Source organism: Schistocerca cancellata, chromosome 9, assembly GCF_023864275.1.
Source record: "Schistocerca cancellata isolate TAMUIC-IGC-003103 chromosome 9, iqSchCanc2.1, whole genome shotgun sequence".
Taxonomy (NCBI): domain Eukaryota; kingdom Metazoa; phylum Arthropoda; class Insecta; order Orthoptera; family Acrididae; genus Schistocerca; species Schistocerca cancellata.
Genome location: NC_064634.1, coordinates 64,291,239 through 64,313,860, shown reverse-complemented (window position 1 = coordinate 64,313,860; position 22,622 = coordinate 64,291,239). Strand labels below are relative to the sequence as shown.

The 22,622-nt window shown below is 41.8% G+C and overlaps 1 protein-coding gene across 2 annotated transcripts in view; it reads right to left on the bottom strand.

Moving 5' to 3' along the window:
• The window catches only part of LOC126100165 (protein argonaute-2-like), a 288,991-nt gene that overhangs the window by 70,293 nt on the left and 196,076 nt on the right, over positions 1-22,622 (bottom strand). For both annotated transcript variants that reach the window (XM_049910711.1, XM_049910712.1), the window contains exon 14: positions 12,866-12,985. In XM_049910711.1, coding sequence (XP_049766668.1) covers positions 12,866-12,985 — 120 coding nt within the window. The remainder of the gene's footprint in view (positions 1-12,865; positions 12,986-22,622) is intronic.

Below are 22,622 nucleotides of genomic sequence, written 5' to 3'. Positions count from 1 at the left end.
AAGGTGCTTGTGAAAGCAGCCCAGCTGGCTTTCTTGCTTTCTTTAATAATACGACGACACTGAGCACGTAATCGTTTATAATTAATACAATTCGCCACTGTAGGGTGGCGTTTAAATGTGCGTAAAGCACGTCGACGAGCACGTAAAGCGTCTCTACATGCTGCGGTCCACCAGGGGACCGGTACGCGACGTGGAGAAGAAGTAGGGTGAGGGATGGAATATTCAGCAGCAGCGAGAATGACGTCCGTGAGGTGTGCGACCTGACGATCGCAGCTTGTGAAGGTTTGATCCTGAAAGGTCGCCCTGGAAGAGAAGAGCCCCCAGTCTGCCTTGGAGATGGTCCAACTAGAGGAGCACGGAGAGGGAGTATGCTGCAGGAGATGGATAACACACGGGAAGTGGTCGCTCGAATATTTATCAGCAAGTGCATACCACTCAAACCGGCGTGCAAGTTGGGGAGTACAGATAGAGAGGTCTAAATGGGAATAGGTATGAGATGTGTCCGAAAGAAAAGTAGGGGCGCCAGTATTGAGGCAGACAAGATTGAGCTGGTTGAAAAGGTCTGCTAACAAGGAGCCCCTCGGGCAGGATGCTGGAGAGCCCCAAAGGGGATGGTGGGCATTGAAGTCTCCAGTTAACAAAAATGGTGCAGGTAGCTGAGCAATAAGTTGCATCATGTCTGCCCTGGTAATGGCAGATGACGATGGAGTGTAAACGGTACAAAAGGAAAACGTAAAGGTGGGGAGAGTAATGCGGATGGCAACTGCCTGCAGGCCGGTGTGCAACGTGATGGGATCGTAGTAAATATCATCCCAGACCAGCAACATAACCCCTCCATGAGCTGGGATACCTACCACAGGGGGTAGGTCAAAACGCACAGAGGTGTAGTGTGCCAAGGCAATTTGATCGCATGGGCGTAGCTTCGTTTCCTGGAGGGCTACGACGAGCGGACGATGCAAGCGGAGCAGCAACTTCAAGTCCTCTCGGTTGGAGCGAATGCTGTGAATATTCCAGTTAATAAGTGCCATCGTAAGAAAAGGAAGATGAGAGAAGGGGTCACCTCGAAGGCCGCTTAGGGCCTGGCTTCGAGCGAGCACTGCCGCCGCTATCAGTAGGCGGACAGTCATCGTCCATGGGGTCTATAGGGTCATCGGCCATCTCGGGAGGATGGCCGGGAGGGGGAGCTTCCTCCGCCAGTGAACGGCCAGATGTTCGGCTACCAGCGGTGCGGCCAGGCGAAACGGATGACGGCCTGGGGCGGCAACCGCTGGGTGGCGCAGGAGAAGAAAGGCGCCGTGGCGGAGAAGGAGAACTGTGCTTCCTATGCACCTTTTTAGAAGGACATTTGGTGGAAGTACCGGTCGAAGGCTGGGAGGTCGAGGGACGGAGGAAGTCTGCACGGGATGGTTCCTTCTTGAAGGCCCGTGCATCTGACTTCGGGGTCTTCGACTTAGCAGAAGCTGAGGAAGTGGCTGGTGTCTGTGGGGTGATGGGAGGAAGAGGAGACGTCGACCGCGCGATCTTAGCACTGGCCGAACGGACGACCGTGGTGCTGAAGGTCAGATCGCATGTCTGGGTTGCTACCTCCCGGGTAGTCCGAGGAGAGGCGAGGACAGTGCTGTATTTCCCCGCTGGGAGCAGCGTGGGCTTCCTACTAGCCAATAGCTTGCGAGCAGCCGAGGTGGACACTTTCTCTTTGACCCGAATTTCTTGGATACAGCGTTCTTCCTTATAGACAGGACAGTCGCGGGAGGATGCGGCATGGTCACCCTGACAGTTCACACAACGAGGAGACGGAGGTGGACAGTCACCCTCATGGGCATCCCTGCCACAAGTGACACATTTAGCCGCATTGGAGCAAGACTGTCGAGTGTGATTGAAACGCTGACACTGGTAGCAGTGCGTAGGTGTCGGGACATAGGGGCGAACAGAAATAACCTCGTAGCCCGCCTTGATGCGCGATGGCAGCTTAACACTATCGAAGGTCAAGAAAAGTGTCCGGGTCGGTACAAGGTTATTGTTGACCTTTTTCATGACCCTATGGACAGCCGTCACGCCCGGCTCAGCGAGGAAAGATTGAAGCTCCGTCAGTCAATCCGTCGAGGGAGCTACTATAGACTACACCATGAGACGAATTCAAAGTTCGGTGGGCCTCCACCCGGACAGGGAACGTGTACAAGAGTGTGGCCCGAAGCAGTTTTTGTGCCTGAAAGGCATTCTCAGTTTCTAGTAATAAGGTACCGTTACGCAACCTGGTACAAGATTTGACAGATCCGGCTATGGCATCTACGCCCTTCTGAATAACGAAAGGGTTGACAGAGGAAAAATCCTTTCCGTCCTCAGATCGAGAAACTACGAGGAACTGTGGGGCAGGCGGTAGTACTTTTGTCACTGTTGGCTGGTCACGTTTCCGTTTTTGGGTCGAAGTCGAAAGCGATGGAGTAGAATCCATTGCGGAGGAATCCCCCATGATTGCCAGCGTCTCCGATGGCGCGCTCCTTCCTTGTGGGGACCCTCTCAGAGGGCACTCCCGCCTTAGGTGAATGTTTACACCTCAGGTCACACCTCCCGAGAAACAGACGGAGGGACCAATCAGCATGGTCAGAAGGTATCAGCTCAGGCAATCACCCCTCCCCGGGCCTGGCCTTTACCAGGGGGTACGCGCGTGCCTTACATGTCTACCCAGGGCGGGGACTTACGCGTTGCCCCGTCACCGGCTACGCGTGCAAACGCGTGGGTCGGCCTTCAGACACGCACAGGGAGGAAGGAAGAAGAGGAAAAAGAAGAGAGAGAGGGAGAAAGAGGACAGACTGTCTCAAACGCCGAGGCGGAGACCAGAGAAGGCAAGGAGAAGAAGGCAATGAGAAGGCAAGGAGAAAAAGGCAATGAGAAGGCAAGGAGAAAAAGGCAATGAGAAGGCAAGGAGAAAAAGGCAATGAGAAGGCAAGGAGAAAAAGGCAATGAGAAGGCAAGGAGAAGGCAAGGAGAAAAAGGCAATGAGAAGGCAAGGAGAAAAAGGCAATGAGAAGTAAAGGGAAAGAGTAAGGAAGATGAGGTGGAGAAGAGCAAAGAAAGGAACCAACAAAAGGAAGGAAGAAACGAGAAGTGAAAAACCAAAAAGACCACGATTATAGGTCGTGAAACCGTCCGTCTCCGGACGCAGGCGCTAACTACCCCCGTGAGGGGGATGGACTCCTTTTAGTCGCCTCTTACGACAGGCAGGAATACCTCGGGCCTATTCTAATCCCCGGACCCGCAGGGGGATTGAAGTGGTCAACTGCCTTGAAAGTGAGACCATTTACGGTCAGTGGTGTATTCTTTTGGAGTTTTTTACTTATGACTAGATATTCTGTCTTTTCTTCATTCACATGAAGTCCAGCTTTCTCAGCTATTTTGTAATAATTTTGCATCATCCTGATTAATTCAGCTTTTGAAGTGCTTATTAGGGCTACATCATCTGCATAAGCAAGTCTAGTAATGTTCTGTCCCTGCAGTTGGATCCCTTGTGGATTAGTTTTGGTGAATTCTCTATCAATCTTCTCTAAGATAATATTAAATAGAATAGGTGAGATGGCATCCCCTTGTCTCAGTCCAGTGTACACCTTAAAATTTTCAATCTCTCCTGCAGGTGTCTTAACTTTGCATATGGTTTCTTCCAAACACATTTTAACTAATTTGATTAATTTTAATGGTATTTCAAATTCTTTCATGGTGTTTAAGAGTGTCTGTCGGTGTATGCTATCATAGGCCTTCTTGAAGTCTATAAATAGAATATGGATATCTACATTAAATTCCCATGCCTTCTCAGTTATTTGTCTCAATGTGAATAAGTGATCCAAAGTGGATCTGTTAGTGCGGAAACCACATTGGTAGTCCCCAATCAGTTCTTCGGTTATGGGAATCAGTCTGTGTAGTATACACATCGACAAAATTTTATACATGACATCGAGTAGGGCAATTCCTCTGTAGTTATCACAGACAAGGGGATCATTCTTCTTAAAGATGGGGCATATAATTGCAGTTTTCCAATCGGCCGGTATGTTTTCTGTCTCTCAAATTGTTTCAATTAAGGAATGTAGTTCTATTTCCAATTGTGGTCCTCCATTTTTTAAAAGCTCAGCATATACCTGGTCTTCCCCACAGGCCTTGTTGTTCTTTAATTTCTTTATTGTTTGTCTTATTTCATTTACTGATGGTGTGGTGACTTGTATATCAACTGTATCTGGTTCTTCAAATGTAAAGTAATATTGTGGATCATTGCAGTTGAGCAGCTGTGTAAAGTATGTCTTCCATGTTTCTTGTATGTCATTCTTGTTTGTAAGTATTTTCCCATTATGGTCCTTTATAAACTGTTCCCTTTTAGTGAATTTTCCCAAGGACTTTTTTATATTCTGGTACATCTGCCTTGCTCTGTGATGCTTGAAATCATCCTCCGCTTCTCTTACCATGTTGTTGTGGTGTTTTCTCTTCTCTTGTCTTAGAGTTCGTTGTGTTTCCTTGCGGATTTTATAGTATCTCTCCTTTAGTGTAATATTGTCCATGTCTTGTAACCATGCCTTCCTCGCATTTTGCCTCTCCAGTACTCTTTCTTGGCACTTTATATTAAACCAGATTTTGTTAGTTCGTTTTCTTTTACCTATAGTTTTGGAAGCTACATCTTGAATACTGTTTCTGAGGTGTCTCCATCTACTTTCCACATCTTGCTGGTCACTATGTGTCAGTCTAGATTCCGATAGGTTAATTTCCATTTCTTTCCTAAAGTTTTCTTTTATTTTTCTTCTGCCAGATTTTCTACATCGTACCTTTTAATTTCAACCCTATTTGTACTTTGTTTCTTTTTTAGCTTTATTTTCATTTGAGCTATGATTAACATATGATCTGTCTCACAATCTGCTCCCCTAAAAGTTCTAACGTCTTTAGTACTGTTTTGAAATCGTCTTTGGATGGCTACATGGTCAATCTGGTTCACTACTTTTCCATCTGGTGATATCCATGTCCCTAAATGAATGCGTTTGTGTTGGAATTTTGTGCTGCTTAATGTGAGACCATTTGCCATTGCAAAGTTTATGAGTCGCACACCATTCTCTGAACTTTCATCATGTAAGCTGTAATTGCCAATGGTTGGTTTGTAGATTTCTTCTTTTCCTACTTTGGCATTAAAGTCTCCTAACACTATTGTTACATTATGTCTACTTATTGAATTATATGTCTGTTCCAGTTGACTATAAAATTCTTCTTTCACGTCATCTTCCTTATCTTCTGTGGGTGCATGAACATTTATAAATGTAATATCAAACCACTGAGCCTGAATTGTAATGTGTGATATTCGGTTATTAATTGATTTGAATTCCTTTATTGTGTCAATTGCTGTTTTATGAATGTAAAAGCCCGTTCCAAATTCATGGCACTGACCGCAGTCTCCATACATTATTGTCCCGCCTCCTATTTTCATTGATCCCGTTCCCTGCCATCTTATTTCTTGGAGCGCTACCAGTTGTACCTTGTATTTTCCTAGTTCGTTTATTAGTATTTGTGCGCTTCCTGGGCGGTATAGACTTCTGACATTCCACGAACCAAAAGAGAAATCCTTGTAACTTTGCCAATTTCTGTTCCAGTAAATTCTGTCCTGTTTCCGAGGCATACCTTGAGTGTCCTGACCGGCCATTGTTTTACATGAGTGGGTTGGTAGCCCTCTGCACAACCCCCAACCTGGAGGACCAGGAGTCTTGATTTTGGGGTGCTCTACCCCTAGGGATTTGCCTTCACCATGGCTTAACGAGTCTTCCCTACCCGTGCTAGTTTTTGAAAAGTATTCTACAAACTTGAATTAATTTCGGAAAATTTTGGACAAAACTATTGTCACATGACTGAAAGAAAGCAATGTTAATTAGATTACATTTGCGGGTAAATAGAGTAATAGTCATGAGCGGATTTAATAATTTTTAGTTTTATTCAAAAATTATTGATTTGTATGGCGAAAGAAATTTTTTTTAGGAGGGGGGGGGGGGTTTTACAGATTTATAATATAGCACTAGAAAACACAGTTTCCTCAAAAAGAAAGGGAACAAATTATACATGTCGTGTTATTAGTTCAATTAAAAAAAAAAACTGAAAATCTCAAACACTGCTTCAATACTTCATCAAGCCCATATAAAATGTTTTTCCATTATTCATAAACAACTTTCACATTTATCACTAATAGCTGGAAACTCTTGCCCTTGACCATGATGATGAACATTCTATTGAGTACAAAATGACAAAAATTATATAATTTTTTATGTTTGTGCATGTAAGCAGTACTTGCACCGAAAGTAATTGCTTTGGTTGCATGAAAGAACAGAAGAAACACAATCAACTTACTTTTTATTATAAAATGCAATTCATATTCTGTAAGGATATCAAACATACAACGGACTATTACTAAATGACATACTAATTATGTGCAGAGGGGAGGGGGGGGGGGGTGAAGGGGGGGCGGTCATCAGCTCCCAGTTTGGTTGGTTGGATTGATTGGGGAGGGGGAGAGGGAGACGGAGGGAGGGATTAGGAACAACAACAGACAGCGAGGTCATCAGTCTCATCGGATTATGTAAGGATGGGGGAAGGAAATTGCCTGTGCCCTTTCAAAGGAACCATCCCCTTTTTGCCTGGAGTGATTTAAGGAAATCAAGGAAAATCTTAATCGGCCAGACGTGGGTTTGAACCATCACCCTCCCGAATGCCTTTCATGTTCTCTCCCTACCAATGCTACCAATAGTATCATTAATCCTACCATTTACTATATCATCTATATACTGTGCTGAAACTACCAAACTCTAGTTATGGTAGGGTACAACTCTTCTCAAACCACTTCTGAAAAACCTGCAAAGCTGATCTCCTTCATAATTGTCTATCTTTATCGAACAAATAATTAACAGGCAGTTTGGCATAAAACTGACAGCTGTATCTGCATGTTAAACAATAACTTGCTCTCGTTTTCCAACTGGCACTGCCGTTGTCCTCTTGGGTGTTCCATCAGTCCACTTTCTATCTAATGAATGCCTGATATTAATTCAAGTACCTTCTACCCATAGTAGACTTCCAAACATCACACCCATGATCTTGCATAGAAATTACTGCATTGGAACAACATCTGTCTTTCCCATTAATATTTTACATCCATTAATATCTGAATAGCCAAAGCCAGTGTCTTTGAGGTCTGTGTTGTTATTGCGGTCTTCAGTCCTGAAACTGGTTTGATGCAGCTCTCAATGCTTCTCTATCCTGTACAAGCTTCTTCATCTCCCAGTACCTACTGCAACCTACATCCTTCTGAATCTGCTTAGTGTACTCATCTCTTGGTCTCCCTCTACGATTTTTACCCTCCACGCTGCCCTCCAGTACTAAATTTGTGATCCCTTGAAGCCTCACAATATGTCCTACCAACCGATCCCTTCTTCTTGTCAAGTTGTGCCACAAACTCCTCTTCTCCCCAATTCTATTCAATACCTCCTGATTAGTTATGTGATCTATCCATCTAATCTTCAACATTCTTCTGTAGCACCACATTTCGAAAGCTTCTATTCTCTTCTTGTCCAAGCTATTTATCATCCATGTTTCACTTCCATACACGGCTACACTCCATACAAATACTTTCAGAAATGACTTCCTGACATTTAAATCTACACTCGATGTTAACAAATTTCTCTTCTTCAGAAACGCTTTCCTTGCCATTGTCAGTCTACATTTTATATCCTCTCTACTTCGACCATCATCAGTTATTTTGCTCCCCAAATAGCAAAACTCCTTTACTACTTTAAGTGTCTCATTTTCTAATCTAATTCCCTCAGCATCACCCGATTTAATTTGACTACATTCCATTATCCTCGTTTTGCTTTTGTTGATGTTCATCTTATACCCTCCTTTCAAGACACTATCCATTCCGTTCAACTGCTCTTTCAAGTCCTTTGCTGTTTCTGACAGAATTACAATGTCATCGAGGCACCTCAAAGTTTTTATTTCTTCTCCGTGGATTTTAATACCTACTCCAAACTTTTCTTTTGTTTCCTTTACTGCTTACTCAATATACAGATTGAATAACATCGGGGAGAGGCTACAACCCTGTCCCACTCCCTTCCCAACCACTGCTTCCCTTTCATGCCCCTCAACTCTTACAACTGCCATCTGGTTTCTGTACAAATTGTAAATAGCCTTTCTCTCCCTGTATTTTACCCCTGCCACCTTCAGAATTTGAAAGAGTATTCCAGTCAACATTGTTAAAAGCTTTCTCTAAGTCTACAAATGCTAGAAACGTAGGTTTGCCTTTCCTTAATCTTTCTTCTAAGATACGTCGTAGGGTCAGTATTGCCTCATGTGTTCCAACATTCCTACGGAATCCAAACTGATCTTCTGCGAGGTCGGCTTCTACTAGTTTTTCCATTTGTCTGTAAAGAATTCGCGGCTGTGACTTATTAAACTGGTAGTCCGGTAATTTTCACATCTGTCAACACCTGCTTTCTTTGGGATTGGAATTATTATATTCTTCTTGAAGTCTGAGGGAATTTCAGCTGTCTCATACATCTTGCTCACCAGATGCTAGAGTTTTGTCAGGACTGGCTCTCCCAAGGATGTCAGTAGTTCTAATGGAATGTTGTCTACTCCTGGTGCCTTGTTTCGACTTGGGTCTTTCAGTGCTCTGTCGAACTCTTCACGCAGTATCATATCTCCCATTTCATCTTCATCTACATTCTCTTCCATTTCCATAATATTGTCCTCAACAACATTGCCCCTGTATAGACCCTCTATATACTCCTTCCACCTTTCTGCTTTCCCCTCTTTGCTTAGAACTGGGTTTCCATCTGAGCTCTTAATATTCATGCAAGTGGTTCTCTTTTCCCCAAAAGGTGTCTCTAATTTTTCTGTAGGCAGTATCTATCCTACCCCTCATGAGATAAGCCTCTACATCCTTACATTTGTCCTCTAGCCATCCCTGCTTAGCCATTTTGCACTTCCTGTCGATCTCATTTTTGAGACATTTGTATTCCTTTTTGCCTGCTTCATTTACTGCATTTTTATATTTTCTCCTTTCATCAATTAAATTCAATATTTCTTCTGTTACCCAAGGATTTCTACTAGCCCTCGTCTTTTTACCTACTTGATCCTCTGCTGCCTTCACTAATTCATCCCTCAAAGCTACCCATTCTTCTTCTACTGTATTTCTTTCTCCCATTCCTGTCAATTGTTCCCTTATGCTCTCCCTGAAACTCTGTACAACCTTTGGTTCTTTCAGTTTATCCAGGTCCCATCTCCTTAAATTCCCACCTTATTGCAGTTTCTTCAGTTTTAATCTACAGTTCATAACCAATAGATTGTGGTCAGTGTCCACATCTGCCCCTGGAAATGTCTTACAATTTAAAATCTGGTTCCTAAATCTATGCCTTGCCATTATATAATCTATCTGAAACCTTCTAGTATCTCCAGGCTTCTTCCATGTATACAACCTTCTTTTATGATTCTTAAACCAAGTGTTAGCTATGATTAAGTTGTGCTCTGTGCAAAATTCTACCAGGCGGCTTCCTCTTTCGTTTCTTAGCCCCAATCCATATTCACCTACTACGTTTCCTTCTCTTCCTTTTTCTACTGTCGAATTCCAGTCACCCATGACTATTAAATTTTCATCTCCCTTCACTATCTGAATAATTTCTTTTATCTGATCATACATTTCATCAATTTCTTCATCTACAGAGCTAGTTGGCATATAAACTTGTACTACTGTAGTAGGCATGGGCTTCGTGTCTATCTTGGCCACAATAATGCGTTCACTATGCTGTTTGTAGTAGCTTACCCGCACGTCTATTTTTTATTCATTATTAAACCTACTCCTGCATTACCCCTATTTGATTTTGGATTTATAACCCTGTATTCACCTGACCAAAATTCTTGTTCCTCCTGCCAGCAAACTTCACTAATTCCTACTATATCTAACTTTAACCTATCCATTTCCCTTTTTAAATTTTCTAACCTACCTGCCGGTTAAGGGATCTGGCATTCCACGCTCCAATCCGTAGAACGCCAGTTTTCTTTCTCCTGATGACAACATCCTCCTGAGTAGTCCCTGCCCGGAGATCCGAAGGGGGGACTATTTTACCTCTGGAATATTTTACCCAAGAGGACGCCATCATCATTTAATCATACAGTATAGCTGCATGCCCTCAGGAAAAATTACAGCTGTAGTTTCTCCTTGCTTTCAGCCGTTCGCAGTACCAGCACAGCAAGGCAGTTTTGGTTAGTGTTACAGGGCCAGATCAGTCAATCATCCAGACTGTTGCCCTTGCAACTACTGAAAAGGCTGCTGCCTGTCTTCAGGAACCACACGTTTGTCTTGTCTGGCCTCTCAACATATACCCCTCTGTTGCATTTGCACCTACGGTACGGCTATCTGTGTCGTTGAGGCACGCAAGCCTCCCCACCAACGGCAAGGTCCATGGTTCATGGGAGGGTTGAGCTCTGTATGCAACGAAAATTTGCTGCCTTTAAAATGATCATCTATCTGAAGCAACGTGAGAAATTTCAATAATGTGGGACATTTCTTCCTCTTGTAACATTTACATACACTATTTAAAAAAAAGTGATATCCTCAAGGAAAAGACCATTTTATTGATAGCTGACATGACAGATAGTTCATCATTATAAAAGTATAAATTCAGACAAAATGAAACACATGAACAGGAAGTGGTGTCAAAACAGTTACATCAATACAGAGTGTACTTGTGGCATCACAGGTGTGTATTCTCACATGCAAACAATTGTGAACATGCCAAATGGCATCCTGGAATAGATTGTTGCAAGCATCTTGCAGCGCTTGTGGCAATTTGTTAATTGTTCTGGATAATGAATAAGTTTATACTTAATGTCCCATATATGTTCAATTAGTAACAGATATGGCTATCTTGCTAGCTATGTTGCAGCAACTGTATTTGGAAGTGAATTGTCCTACGGAGAAAACACATCACCTTCCTATGAAAGAAATGGAAGCAGAATGGGTACAACAACCTGTGCAAAGTGATGAGCAATGGTTTCTTTACCCAACAAGAAAACCAAATGTGACTGCAAGTTGTAACTGATGATGCCCCACACCATGAAGCCTTGGGTGTTACCTGTATACAGTGGGCAAATGCTCTCTGAAATAGGTCACTCACCAAGTCAGCACTGTACATATGTATGTCCATTACTCACACACAGACATTAATTTCATCACAGGAGGAAACAGTGTGTCATTCCACTCTCCAGTCAACTCTTTCATGACACTAGGGTAGCCATTTATGGCAGTGTTCCGGTGACAGTTGTAGCCTGAACAGAGGCACATGTCACAGGTGCAACGTGTGCCCAGATTTTGTCTGGATGGCGTTTGGTAACCCACCACTATTCACACAATGCATGAACCTTGACGTGCTTTTACACTATGCAGACATACAGAACCTGTCTACAGGTGTGGTAATGTTCACAAATCACTGCTAAAAGTAGCAACACACCAATACATTGTGCCCGACACGTGCAGGAACCTGTCTAAATATCTGTCCATCTTCGGCACACAAAGTGACACCGTTCAAACAGCTTAAGTTGTTCAATAAGAGTATGGACTATCAGTTGGGCACGGTTGCACGGAATGGTAGTTGCGAACACTGTTCACCTCTAAACTCAGCAAAGTTACTAACTGCAAAGTCAAAACAGAGGTTGTACATACAGGCATCCAGGGCACCTTCTGATTGCCAATGACTATGGCAAATGAATCACCAATGCTATAACCCCTCACAGAACGCACACATTAATTCCCATATGCCCCTTAACGCAGTCCTTTAAGCTGGGTTTTTATGTAGGTAAATAAGTTTATATGAAAACAAATGGTGTCTTTCTAAAAATCATTCCAACTGTCACTTGCTTCTTCCCTACACACTTCTTTCCCAGTATCTGTAGCTTTGTTATGCTCCTCTCATTACAGTCTATCGTATTGTTCTGTCCCCACTGTTTCCTCTTTACGAACTGACCACCAAGGAATAAAGGCCCACTACTTTTGGTTCTCTTTCTCAAAGGGCTCCTGCACCGAATGCACAAATTTGTGGGCATTGCTATGCAGTAAACTTTTCTTCTTCTGTTTCACCACTCATCACACTGGACGTGATTGGAAATGAAACAGAAGTGAATAAACACTACAAACACTGAGAATTAAGTGAAGTACGAACTAGTCTTCTAGTTCAATAAAGTGAAACGACAGCACCAGGCACACGTGACACTCACTGTTATGTCTCCCAACATATTCACACGTTAGTTTTACAGCAAGGTAATATGACTTGTGCTACCTGCTCAAGAACACAATATCATCTGCTGGTTTGCGCAGTTGCTTATCAGTGAAATGAGGCTACTGAGCTGTCAGTAGTGAAGGTTCCTCTCCCAAACTATAAATGCACGCTATGTTAATAAAAAAAATTCTTATGCAGGTATATGGTATTTATGAAGGTATAATTCAACAAATTGTATACTAGTAATATTCCACGTTTACTTCACAAAATAATGGGAGAACATTTGTATACACTACGGTAAGTGTACTACCACACTAAAGTTTCTATAATGTAAAAAGGATACAAAGCATTTTTTCAGAATAATCATAGAACTTGCTGGTAAAATGTACACACACACACACACACACACACACACACACACACACACGACGATGACAAAAGTATGCTGCAGTCTGATAAAGGTGCTAAATACAGATTAATACAATGGTTTTTGGGTTTGTGTGAATTTAACACATAAGATTTCCACTTGTGTTGCATTACAACTTTGTTATGGTTCAAAATGTTATTAAAGAACTTGCAGATGAACTTACATTGTTGTACGCTATGCGTGGGGCATCCAAAATTCTTGCACTGACACTCTCGAACTGATCACTGATAACAATTCCAAATTCTTGGATACCATTATCCTTGTTGAAGTTAGCTTGATGGATCTGAGAGAAGGAAATACAATATCAACTAAATGAACTAATGGAAACATACACTGATTTTTATGTAAATGCACTTGACAGCATGTAAAAAAACACACACAGTATTTTTGTCGTATTTCATCAATTCTTCTAATAGTAGTCTAATATAAATCGTATAAAAATACCACTACAGTGGCCCAGCCTAATGGAGAAAGTTTCATGACAATGTAACCCCTGCATACAAAAATACTTATCACTGAAAGACTTTTCTTTTGCCAGTGATTCTCAAAAAAATTAAAGCTACAGCTTTAAGAGTATGAATGGTGGAATATATTTTGTTTTTCTGTATCCTCTGTTTATACCGAATAATACATTTCAAAAACTCAAATATTTTAAATTCAAATTTATTGACTTTGTTGACAATTCCCATCCTTTTTGTTTATGCTCTTTACGGGTGTGCTGGCGGATATGAACGTCTTCACTACACAATATTTTGGCGATCCATCTGGCCTCCATCTTCAGGTGTGATCACCAAAATATCGTGTAGTGAAGACGTTCATATCCGGCAGCATACCTGTGAAGAGCATAAACATATAAGACTCCGGGAAAATCTATGCAATCACAATCCCCATCCTTGTTGGCACAATTTTGACAACAGGTAAGCAGACACTTGTTTTTTATCAAAAGTACGGAGTACATTTCATTGATTTAAGAAAAAACAAATGTGGCTAAGTGAATAAATGTCAGCCTACCAATCTAAAGTCTCCGATTCTGACCCCACCCACTCTTGGAAATTTTTGTAGCCATTTTTTGCTTCATTGCCTCTAAAACCAATTTGTAAACATGAAAATGTCAAGTTGCACCACAGTTACATCAAACTGTAGGTTTTTCTATAACTGGCAGAGTAAGTACGTCAGAAGGAAGGTGAAGGCATACAGTATCCGATAGAGCTATGGCTAGTAAAGCACTGCAGCATTCAGACTGGCTCCATACTGCCAACCATGTAACTTTTAAGGGGGAACAGTTGATAAATATAAGAAAAAACATAAAACATTAGAGACAGCATGTCATGACAGGACTGAGTCCTCACATCTGCCCTTATAATACAATCATGCTCTGACTTCCCAAGACTATCCATAGCTGGCAAAACGCAGTGCAGTATCATCTTTATGAAGACTTTCTTATTTCTGATATTTACTGAGCTTTTACAGATATTGTTTATGATCAATTTCATTAAAAATTCATATATTGGGAACCAGAAGTTAGTGTCTCCAGTTTCTTGAACTGTGCTCTGTAGAACCTTCTTGAGTCAATATGACAAATAACTCATGTTACACTGTTTTAGACTCAGAAAATCCCAGTTTTGCTTTGCAGACTGTTAAAATATGATCCTGTACGATGATATGGAAGGAAAGTATGCCTATTTTTTTTCTTCCTTTTTTCCCCTCTCCCACTGATGTCTGACAATTACTGCATTGCAAATACAGATCTGCTTAGGAATTTCAAGAAATTTGTGGCAGGCTCCTCCAAAACAAATTTATCACAAAGTGGTAATACAAAGAATTTAACAGTGTCAATCTCTTCTATCTGCTTGTCATATTTTAGTCATATACTGGGAGAAAACCTCTTACAAAGAGCCTACAGTGGAACCTTGTGGGACACCACATGCAATATATTATTGTAATTTAGTGTTAAATGCCTCCAAGAAATCAGAATATACCAGTACATTGTAATATATTGTTTTATAAATTAAGTACCAGAGATATCTCTGAAATTACTTGGAATGGCTGGTCTGAAATATCCCACAGCAGCATCTACTGAACCTGACAACCCAGTGTCTTAAGTAACAATTAAAATTGTTCATTGAAATGTTTTCCTACTCTGGACAGACAATTGCCTATGTATCATCTACTCCCCAACTATCTGCTTCTCCTCACCTCTGGTTCCACAAGTCTCCTCCACTACATCCCACATTGTCTATTTTGTTACCTGATGTGACCTTTTTTTCCTCACAGTACATGTGCTTTCAATATTACGTAGTATGCCTCCTAATGAGCTATAACAACGTCACAGTTCATTCTGACTGACACAGATTTTGCTTTTTGTCTTACAAGATACCTTTACTTCTCAAGTAATCCATGAATATTTTTGTAAATTTTGGTCTACCATTTGTGATTTCGTAATAACATGTATATGGGTCAGTCTGTTTAATCAAGTTCGCTAATTCCATTACACACTGGAGAGCCAAAGGAACTCTTACACCTGTCTCAAAGTGTAGGGCCCCCTCGAGCATGTAGAAGTGCAACAATGCGACGTGGCCTCTACTAATGTTTGAAGTAGTGTTGGAAGGAATTGACACCACGACTCCAGCAGGGCTGTCCTCGAAATTGTATGAATACGAGATGGAGATTCTTCTGAACAGCATGTTGCAAGGCATCCCAGATATGCTCAATAATGTTCATGTCTGCGGAGTTTGGTGGGCAGCATAAATGTTTAAACTCTGAAGAGTTTTCCTGGAGCCACTCTGGATGTGTGGGTGTGACACTGTCCTGCTGGAATAGCCTGAGTCAGTTGGAACGCACAATGGACATGAATGGCTACAGGTGATCAGACAGGATGCTTACGTATGTGTCACTTTTCAAGAGTCATATCTAGATGTATCAGAGGTCCCATGTCACTCCAACTGCACAGGTCCCACACCATTACAGAGCCTCCATCAGCTTGAACAGTCCCCTGCTGACATGCAGGGTCCATGGATTCATGAGGTTGTCTCCAAACCCGTACAGCCTATACCAGTTTCTTTTGCACTTGAGCATATATGATACAGTTAAAAATGATATAGTCTGTTGTTCACATATGACCACACTGCCAGCTATCACTGGCTTCCCTGTTGAATCTATATAGTTAAGTGGGATACAGGATTTGTTCTGTTAAATAATATACTGTGCAAAACTGGAATTTACATAGCTGAGGACTATTCCACATTTTTGTATGGCAAAGTGAGTGAATACCTTGACCAGTTTCACTATTGAATCAGTCACTCTACAATGTCTTCACATCCCAGCTCAGGTGTTTGACCCCCAATGTTATTCATCGTTCTGTGATTTGTCAGGTTTTTATTAACCCTTTTTGATGTTACAGACATGCTCTCCGCATTCTGCGCTGAGCATGGCTTTGTTGTGGCTGTAATCCTCGTCAAACGCTCCTATCGTGCTGAGAGATGTCATTCCGGCCACTATGAAATATTTATCGGATTTTATGAAAACTATTATTGACTTTTGCACATTTTACACTCTTCTATCTTTATTCGATAAAGGACTGAATTTATTTTTGTTATTTATCGTACTTAATGTGCTGCACCAAATAACTTAAAAGACAGTACAAAATTTTAAAGTGTTTGCAGAGATAAAACACACTGTATAAACTTGGAATATGGTTGGTTTTAGCTTGCACAGTGCAGTACATGAAATTTAGATAAGGTATCTAAATTTTATTTAAAATCGTGAACAGAACCGTATCTCATTAGTTCTCCAGCATTTCAATCAGTGAGCATCGGGAATATATGGTATTAACAATCCTCATCTTTCATAAACGGTTCACGATACTGAAATGAGGTTTTTAGCAAATTATACCATGCAAATATGCATAGACATCTTACGACAACTACTTGAAACTTTATCCACTAAGATATGGAAATAACTTGTCGCCAGCAGTGAAATTTTGGTAGGCTCAAGATGCGTACAGACGTCAATAATGCTATAGGAAAACCCAAGTGGTGCACATATAAACATCCACAGCACCTGGGGAATGGTAGAGCAAGGACATGTACACATGTCCACAGCGGCTACAAGCTTAAATATCTTTTACATCCAGCAGCAGACTGCTCATCTTATTGAAATGACTGTGGTGGGGTGAACCCTCTGATCATTTGCAGAGCACAGTTCGGTGTGATGTTTATGCCCCTGGAGGTCTTAGGAACACACCCTTTTATGCACATTTCAGGATTAAATTATTCCATGTACACAGAAATTTCTGCAACCCGACACTTGTCGTCAAGCCTACGGATGTCATGTGCTATGTTCTCATTATATACGGAAGTAGCATTTAGTTGTCTGTGCAAGTGCATGCAATTTTGTGCATAGCATCACTCACTATATGCAGCTGTCTAAGTGTGTTGTGTCCAAAGTTGCGCATTTCATCCAGCTGGATTTATAGGTACCATTCAACAGCATGGAGCATTTTCTAATTTCTCCGTAAGATATTTATGTAAGGAACATTAAGCTTTTGAGTGTACTTACACTATGTGATCAAAAGTATCCAGACACCTGGCTGAAAATTACTCACAAGTCGGAGGCACCCTCCATTGGTAATGCTGGAATTCAGTATGGTGTTGGCCCACCCTTAGCCTTGATGACAGTTTCCACTCTTGCAGGCATATGTTCAATCAGGTGCTGGAAGGTTTCTAGGGGAATGGCAGCCCATTCTTCACAGAGTGCTGAACTGAGGAGAGGTATCGATGTTTGTCGGTGAGGCCTGGCACGAAGTCGGCATTCCAAAACATCCCAAAGGTGTTCTATAGGATTCAGGTCAGGACTCTGGGCATGCCAGTCCATTACAGGGATGTTATTGTCATGTAACCACTCTGCCACAAGCCATGCATTATGAATAGGTGCTAGATTGTGTTGAAAGATGCAATCGCCATCCCCAAACTCCTCTTCAACAGTGGGAAGCAAGAAGGTGCTTAAAACATCAATTTGGCCTCTGCTTTGATAGTGCCACTCAAAACAACAAGGGGTGCAAGTCCCCTCCATTAAAAACATGACCACACCATAACATCACCACCTCCGAATTTTACTGTTGGCGCTACACACACTGACAGATGATCATCAGGCACTCGCTATACCCACACCCTGCCATCAGATCGCCACATTGTGTGTCGTTATTTGTCACTCCACACAATGTTTTTCCACTGTTCAATCGTCCAATGTTTGCGCTCTTTACACCAAGCGAGGCATTGTTTGGAATTTACCAGCATGGTGTGTGGCTTATGAGTAGCCGCTTGACCATGAAATCCAAGTTTTCTCATCTCCCGCCTAACTGTCATAGTACATGCAGTGGATCAAGATGCAGTTAGGAATTCCTGGATAGATGTCTGCCTATTACACATTACGACCCTCTTCAACTGTCGGCTGTCTCTGTCAGTCAACAGAGAAGGTCGCCCTGTAAGCTTTTGTGCTGTACATGTCCCTTCATATTTCCATTTCACCATCACATCAGAAACAGTGGACCTAGGGGTGTTTAGGAGTGTGGTAATCTCACATACAGACGTGACACTAGTGATATACAATCACCTGACCACGTTTGAAGTCCATGAGTTCCACGGAGTGCCCCATTCTGCTGTTTAATGACTAGTGAAGTCACTGATATTGAGTACCTGGCAGCACAATGCACCCAGTATGAAAATCTTATGTTTCTGGGATGTCCTCATTCTTTAGATCACATCGTGCATGTAGTTTTCTGTGGAGGGGCTAAGATAAATTTGTCATCTACGGACCATCGGCATATCTGAGAAAGGAACCTACTTGACATTCTCTCCTGCTCAGTTCTCTAATGTTCTGACATCTCAGCTGAGATTGTCTGCACAGACTACAGTCTTCTTCCTGCAACTGGCACAAGAGATGTTCGATTACCAAATTCCGAAACACTGGCACACAAATCGACCCTGTGGACTCCCCTCCCTAGTTCAACTGATTAATTCTCTGTCCATGCCATAACTCTACCCCTAAGGTAATATGTAAAACTGTAGTTTAGATACTGGGGCAAACAATGCATGTCACAATAAGTTATCAAATGCTCCCCCCGAGGTCAATACTGCATTTGGATTTTTTTATTTTTCACCTATCTATAGTTTCAATCACCTTGTCAAACATATGTTTAACAACTTTTGCAGTCTGAAGCCAAAATTGGTACCTATTAAGTGTAACTGTAATCTGTCACACAACTCTTTCTTGAATCTTTGTAAGCATGTAGATTGGCCTGTAGCTTTTAGAATTAGCTGGATCTACTCCTTAGACTTTTTGACTATCACAGCTTTAGTTAATTCCCTGCTGGCAAGCACCCTGCCCAAGTTAACAAATCATTAAACTGTCAGTTTGTTAATTACATGTTCCATAGATCATTAAACGATTTCACTATCAAAAATGTATAACAAGTCAGCCCCCAGAACATCGGAACATGTACACATGACTAATGCTCAATCAATGATCACACAATTATCTTTAGTCCCACTTGTGCAACTACAGTGTTTTTTACTGGCTACCAGTTTTTAAGTAGAAATATGTTAATGGAATAGAAGGAGTTGTCCAGGACAAATTATTTTAAACTGGGTTTGAAACTTGGTTTGCTACCTGTGACTCATTTTATGTTCCTGAGCAAATGCAAAAATATTTATTCCTGCATACTGAACTCATTTCTGAGCCACTGACAGCTTTAACAATGGATAACAAAAAGTCGTTTTTCCTCTAGTGTTGTAGGTATGGATATCACTGTTTTTCTCACACTGTGCTGGATTATTTATGATGTATTTCTAGTTGGAAATGGAACAACCTGCAAATTCTTTTGTTTGAGAACCTTAGCGCAAGTTTTTTCTTGTCCTGGAGCCCTCTCATTTTTAAATTTCATTATGGCTTGTACTACTACTGCTACTCCTCCAGGAAACCATATAGTTACTGAAGTAGAAATGAATATAGACACTAGACAACAATTAGAAACTTTGTATCCAGTTTAGGTTTATAAACGTGTAGTCTTAAATGTGGAACACTCTAGATAGCAAAAGAATCTTTCACTTTGTCCTCTGATATGTAGCCAGAGTCTAGAAGGAAAAGGGCAGTCAGTTGCCTCTCCCACCAATGGGGCATCAGATACGCTAAGCCTGATGCTAAATAATCTGCCTGCAGATATAAGATATTTGTGTGATCTGCTCTGTTATGTCGGCACAAAATCATTAGAACATCTGGATCTATATGTGTACAAGGACCATTAAAGAGTCCAAACTCCCATCCCCCAATACTATATTTGAACTCATTTCTCATAAAGATTAAAAATTCTACAAATCAATGTAATGAGAAGATCCTTTGCAATGACAAGACACAGAATACTTACAATGCTATCACAACCTTAACAGATGAGTGTTAGACAGCTTGATAGGTGACATAGAATGGACTGTCGGAGGTCTGCCACTGCAGACAGCAGAATAGCCTAACTTACATGGTATAGAAATCTTAAATGCCAATACTCGAGTTGCTTGGTCAACACACAGTTGTAGTGGCAAAGCTATCTTAGAAACCAGTTACAGATTGAAGTATGGGATAAGATGTAGAAAAACTGACAGACAAAATTGAATCTGCTCTCTTTGCACACACAGTGAAACCTGTAGATGAACTGATGATCTGTGGATAGAGACAGCTTGCCAGAATACCTTACTTTCGGTACGATGGACGTGGAAGAATTATGGGCAAATTTTAAACACATTGTAAATCATGCATTGGACAAGTATGTGCCGAAAAAGTGGGTTACGGACGGAAAAGACCCACCGTGGTTTAACAGCGCAATTCGGAGAATGCTCAGGAAGCAAAGACAGTTGCACTAGCAGTACAAGAAAGATCGGGAGAATGAGGACAGGCAGAAGTTAGTAGAGATTCGTGCTGCTGTAATAAGAGCGATGCGCGAAGCATACAACCACTACCATCGTCATGCCTTAGCAAAAGATCTTGCTGAAAACCCAAGGAAATTCCGGTCTTGCGTAAAATCGGTAAGTGGGTTGAAGGCTTCCATCCAGTCACTCACTGATCAGTCTGGCCTGGCAATGGAAGACAACAAAACGAAAGCTTAAATTTTAAATTTAGCATTTGAGAAATCTTTCACGCAGGAGGATCGTACAAAGATACTGCCGTTTGAGTCTCTTACAGATTCCCGTATGGAGGACATAGTGATAGACATCCCTGGGCTTGTGAAGCAGCTGAATGGGCTGAAAATAAAAAATCGCCAGGTCTTGATGGGATTACAATTCGGTTTTACACAGAGTACTCTACTGCATTGGCTCCTTACATAGCTCGCATTTATCGCGAATCTCTTGCCCAATGTAAAGCCCCGAGCGACTGGAAGAAAGCACAGGTGACGCCTGTATATAAGAAGGGTAGAAGGATGGATCCTCAAAATTACAGACAAATATCCTTAGCATTGGTTTGTTGCAGGATTCTCGCACATATTCTTAGTTCGAATATAATTAATTTCCTCGAAACAGAGAAGCTGCTGTCTATGCATCAGCACGGCTTTAGAAAGCATCGCTCCTGCGAAACCCAACTTGCCCTTTTTTCACATGATATCTTGCGAACCATGGATGGAGGGTATCAGACAGATGCCATATTCCTTGACTTCCGGAAAGCGTTTGACTCTGTGTCCCACTGCAGACACCTAAGGTACGAGCATATGGGATTGGTTCCCAAATATGTGAGTGGCTCGAAGACTTCTTAAGTAATAGAATCCAGTATGTTGTCCTTGATGGTGAGTGTTCATCAGAGGTGAGGGTATCATCTGGAGTGCCCCAGGGAAGTGTGGTAGCTCCGCTGTTGTTTTCTATCTACATCAATGATCTTTTGGATAGGGTGGATAGCAAGGTGTGGCTGTTTGCTGATGATGCTGTGGTGTACGGGAAGGTGTCGTCGTTGAGTGACTGTAGTGACTTTTACAGGATTTGTGATTGGTGTAAAGAATGGCAGCTAACTCTAAATATAGATAAATGTAAATTAATGCAGATGAATAGGAAAAATAATCCCATAATGTTTGAATACTCCATTAGTAGTGTAGCGCTTGACACAGTCACGTTGATTAAATATTTGGGCGTAACATTGCAGAGCGATATGAAGTGGGACAAGCATGTAATGGCAGTTGTGGGGAAGGCGGATACTCGTCTTCGGTTCATTGGTAGAATTTTGGGAAGATGTGGTTCATCTGTAAAGGAGACCGCTTATAAAACACTAATACGACAATCTTGAGTACTGCTCGAGCGTTTGGGATCCCTATCAGGTCGGATTGAGAGAGGAGATAGAAGCAATTCAGAAGTGGGCTGCTAGATTTGTGACTGGTATGTTTGGTCATCACGAGAGTGTTACGGAAATGCTTCAGGAACTCTGGTAGGAGTCTTTAGAGGAAAGCAGCCGTTCTTTTCGTGAATCGCTACTGAGGAAATTTAGACAACCAGCATTTGAGGTTGACTGCAGTACAATTTTAGTGCCGCCAACTTATATTTCGCGAAAAGACCACAAAGAGAAGATAAGAGAGATTAGGGCCCGTACAGAGGCATATAAGCAGTCATTTTTCCCTCGTTCTCTTTGGAGGGTGGAACAGGGAGAGAAGATGTTAGTTGTGGTATGAAGTACCCTCCAACACGCACCGTATGGTGGACTGCGGAGTATGTATGTAGATGTAGATGTGTTAGTGTATTCACAAGGTGGAGCATATCTAAGTTGTCAGCATAATTAGTCAGCATCCTCATCATTCGCAAGGAGTTAGCCACACAGATATTCTGGCAAGCTGGTCATCAGTTCATCTGCAGGTTTCACTGTGTGTGCAAAGAGAGCAAATTCAATTTTGTCTGTCAGTT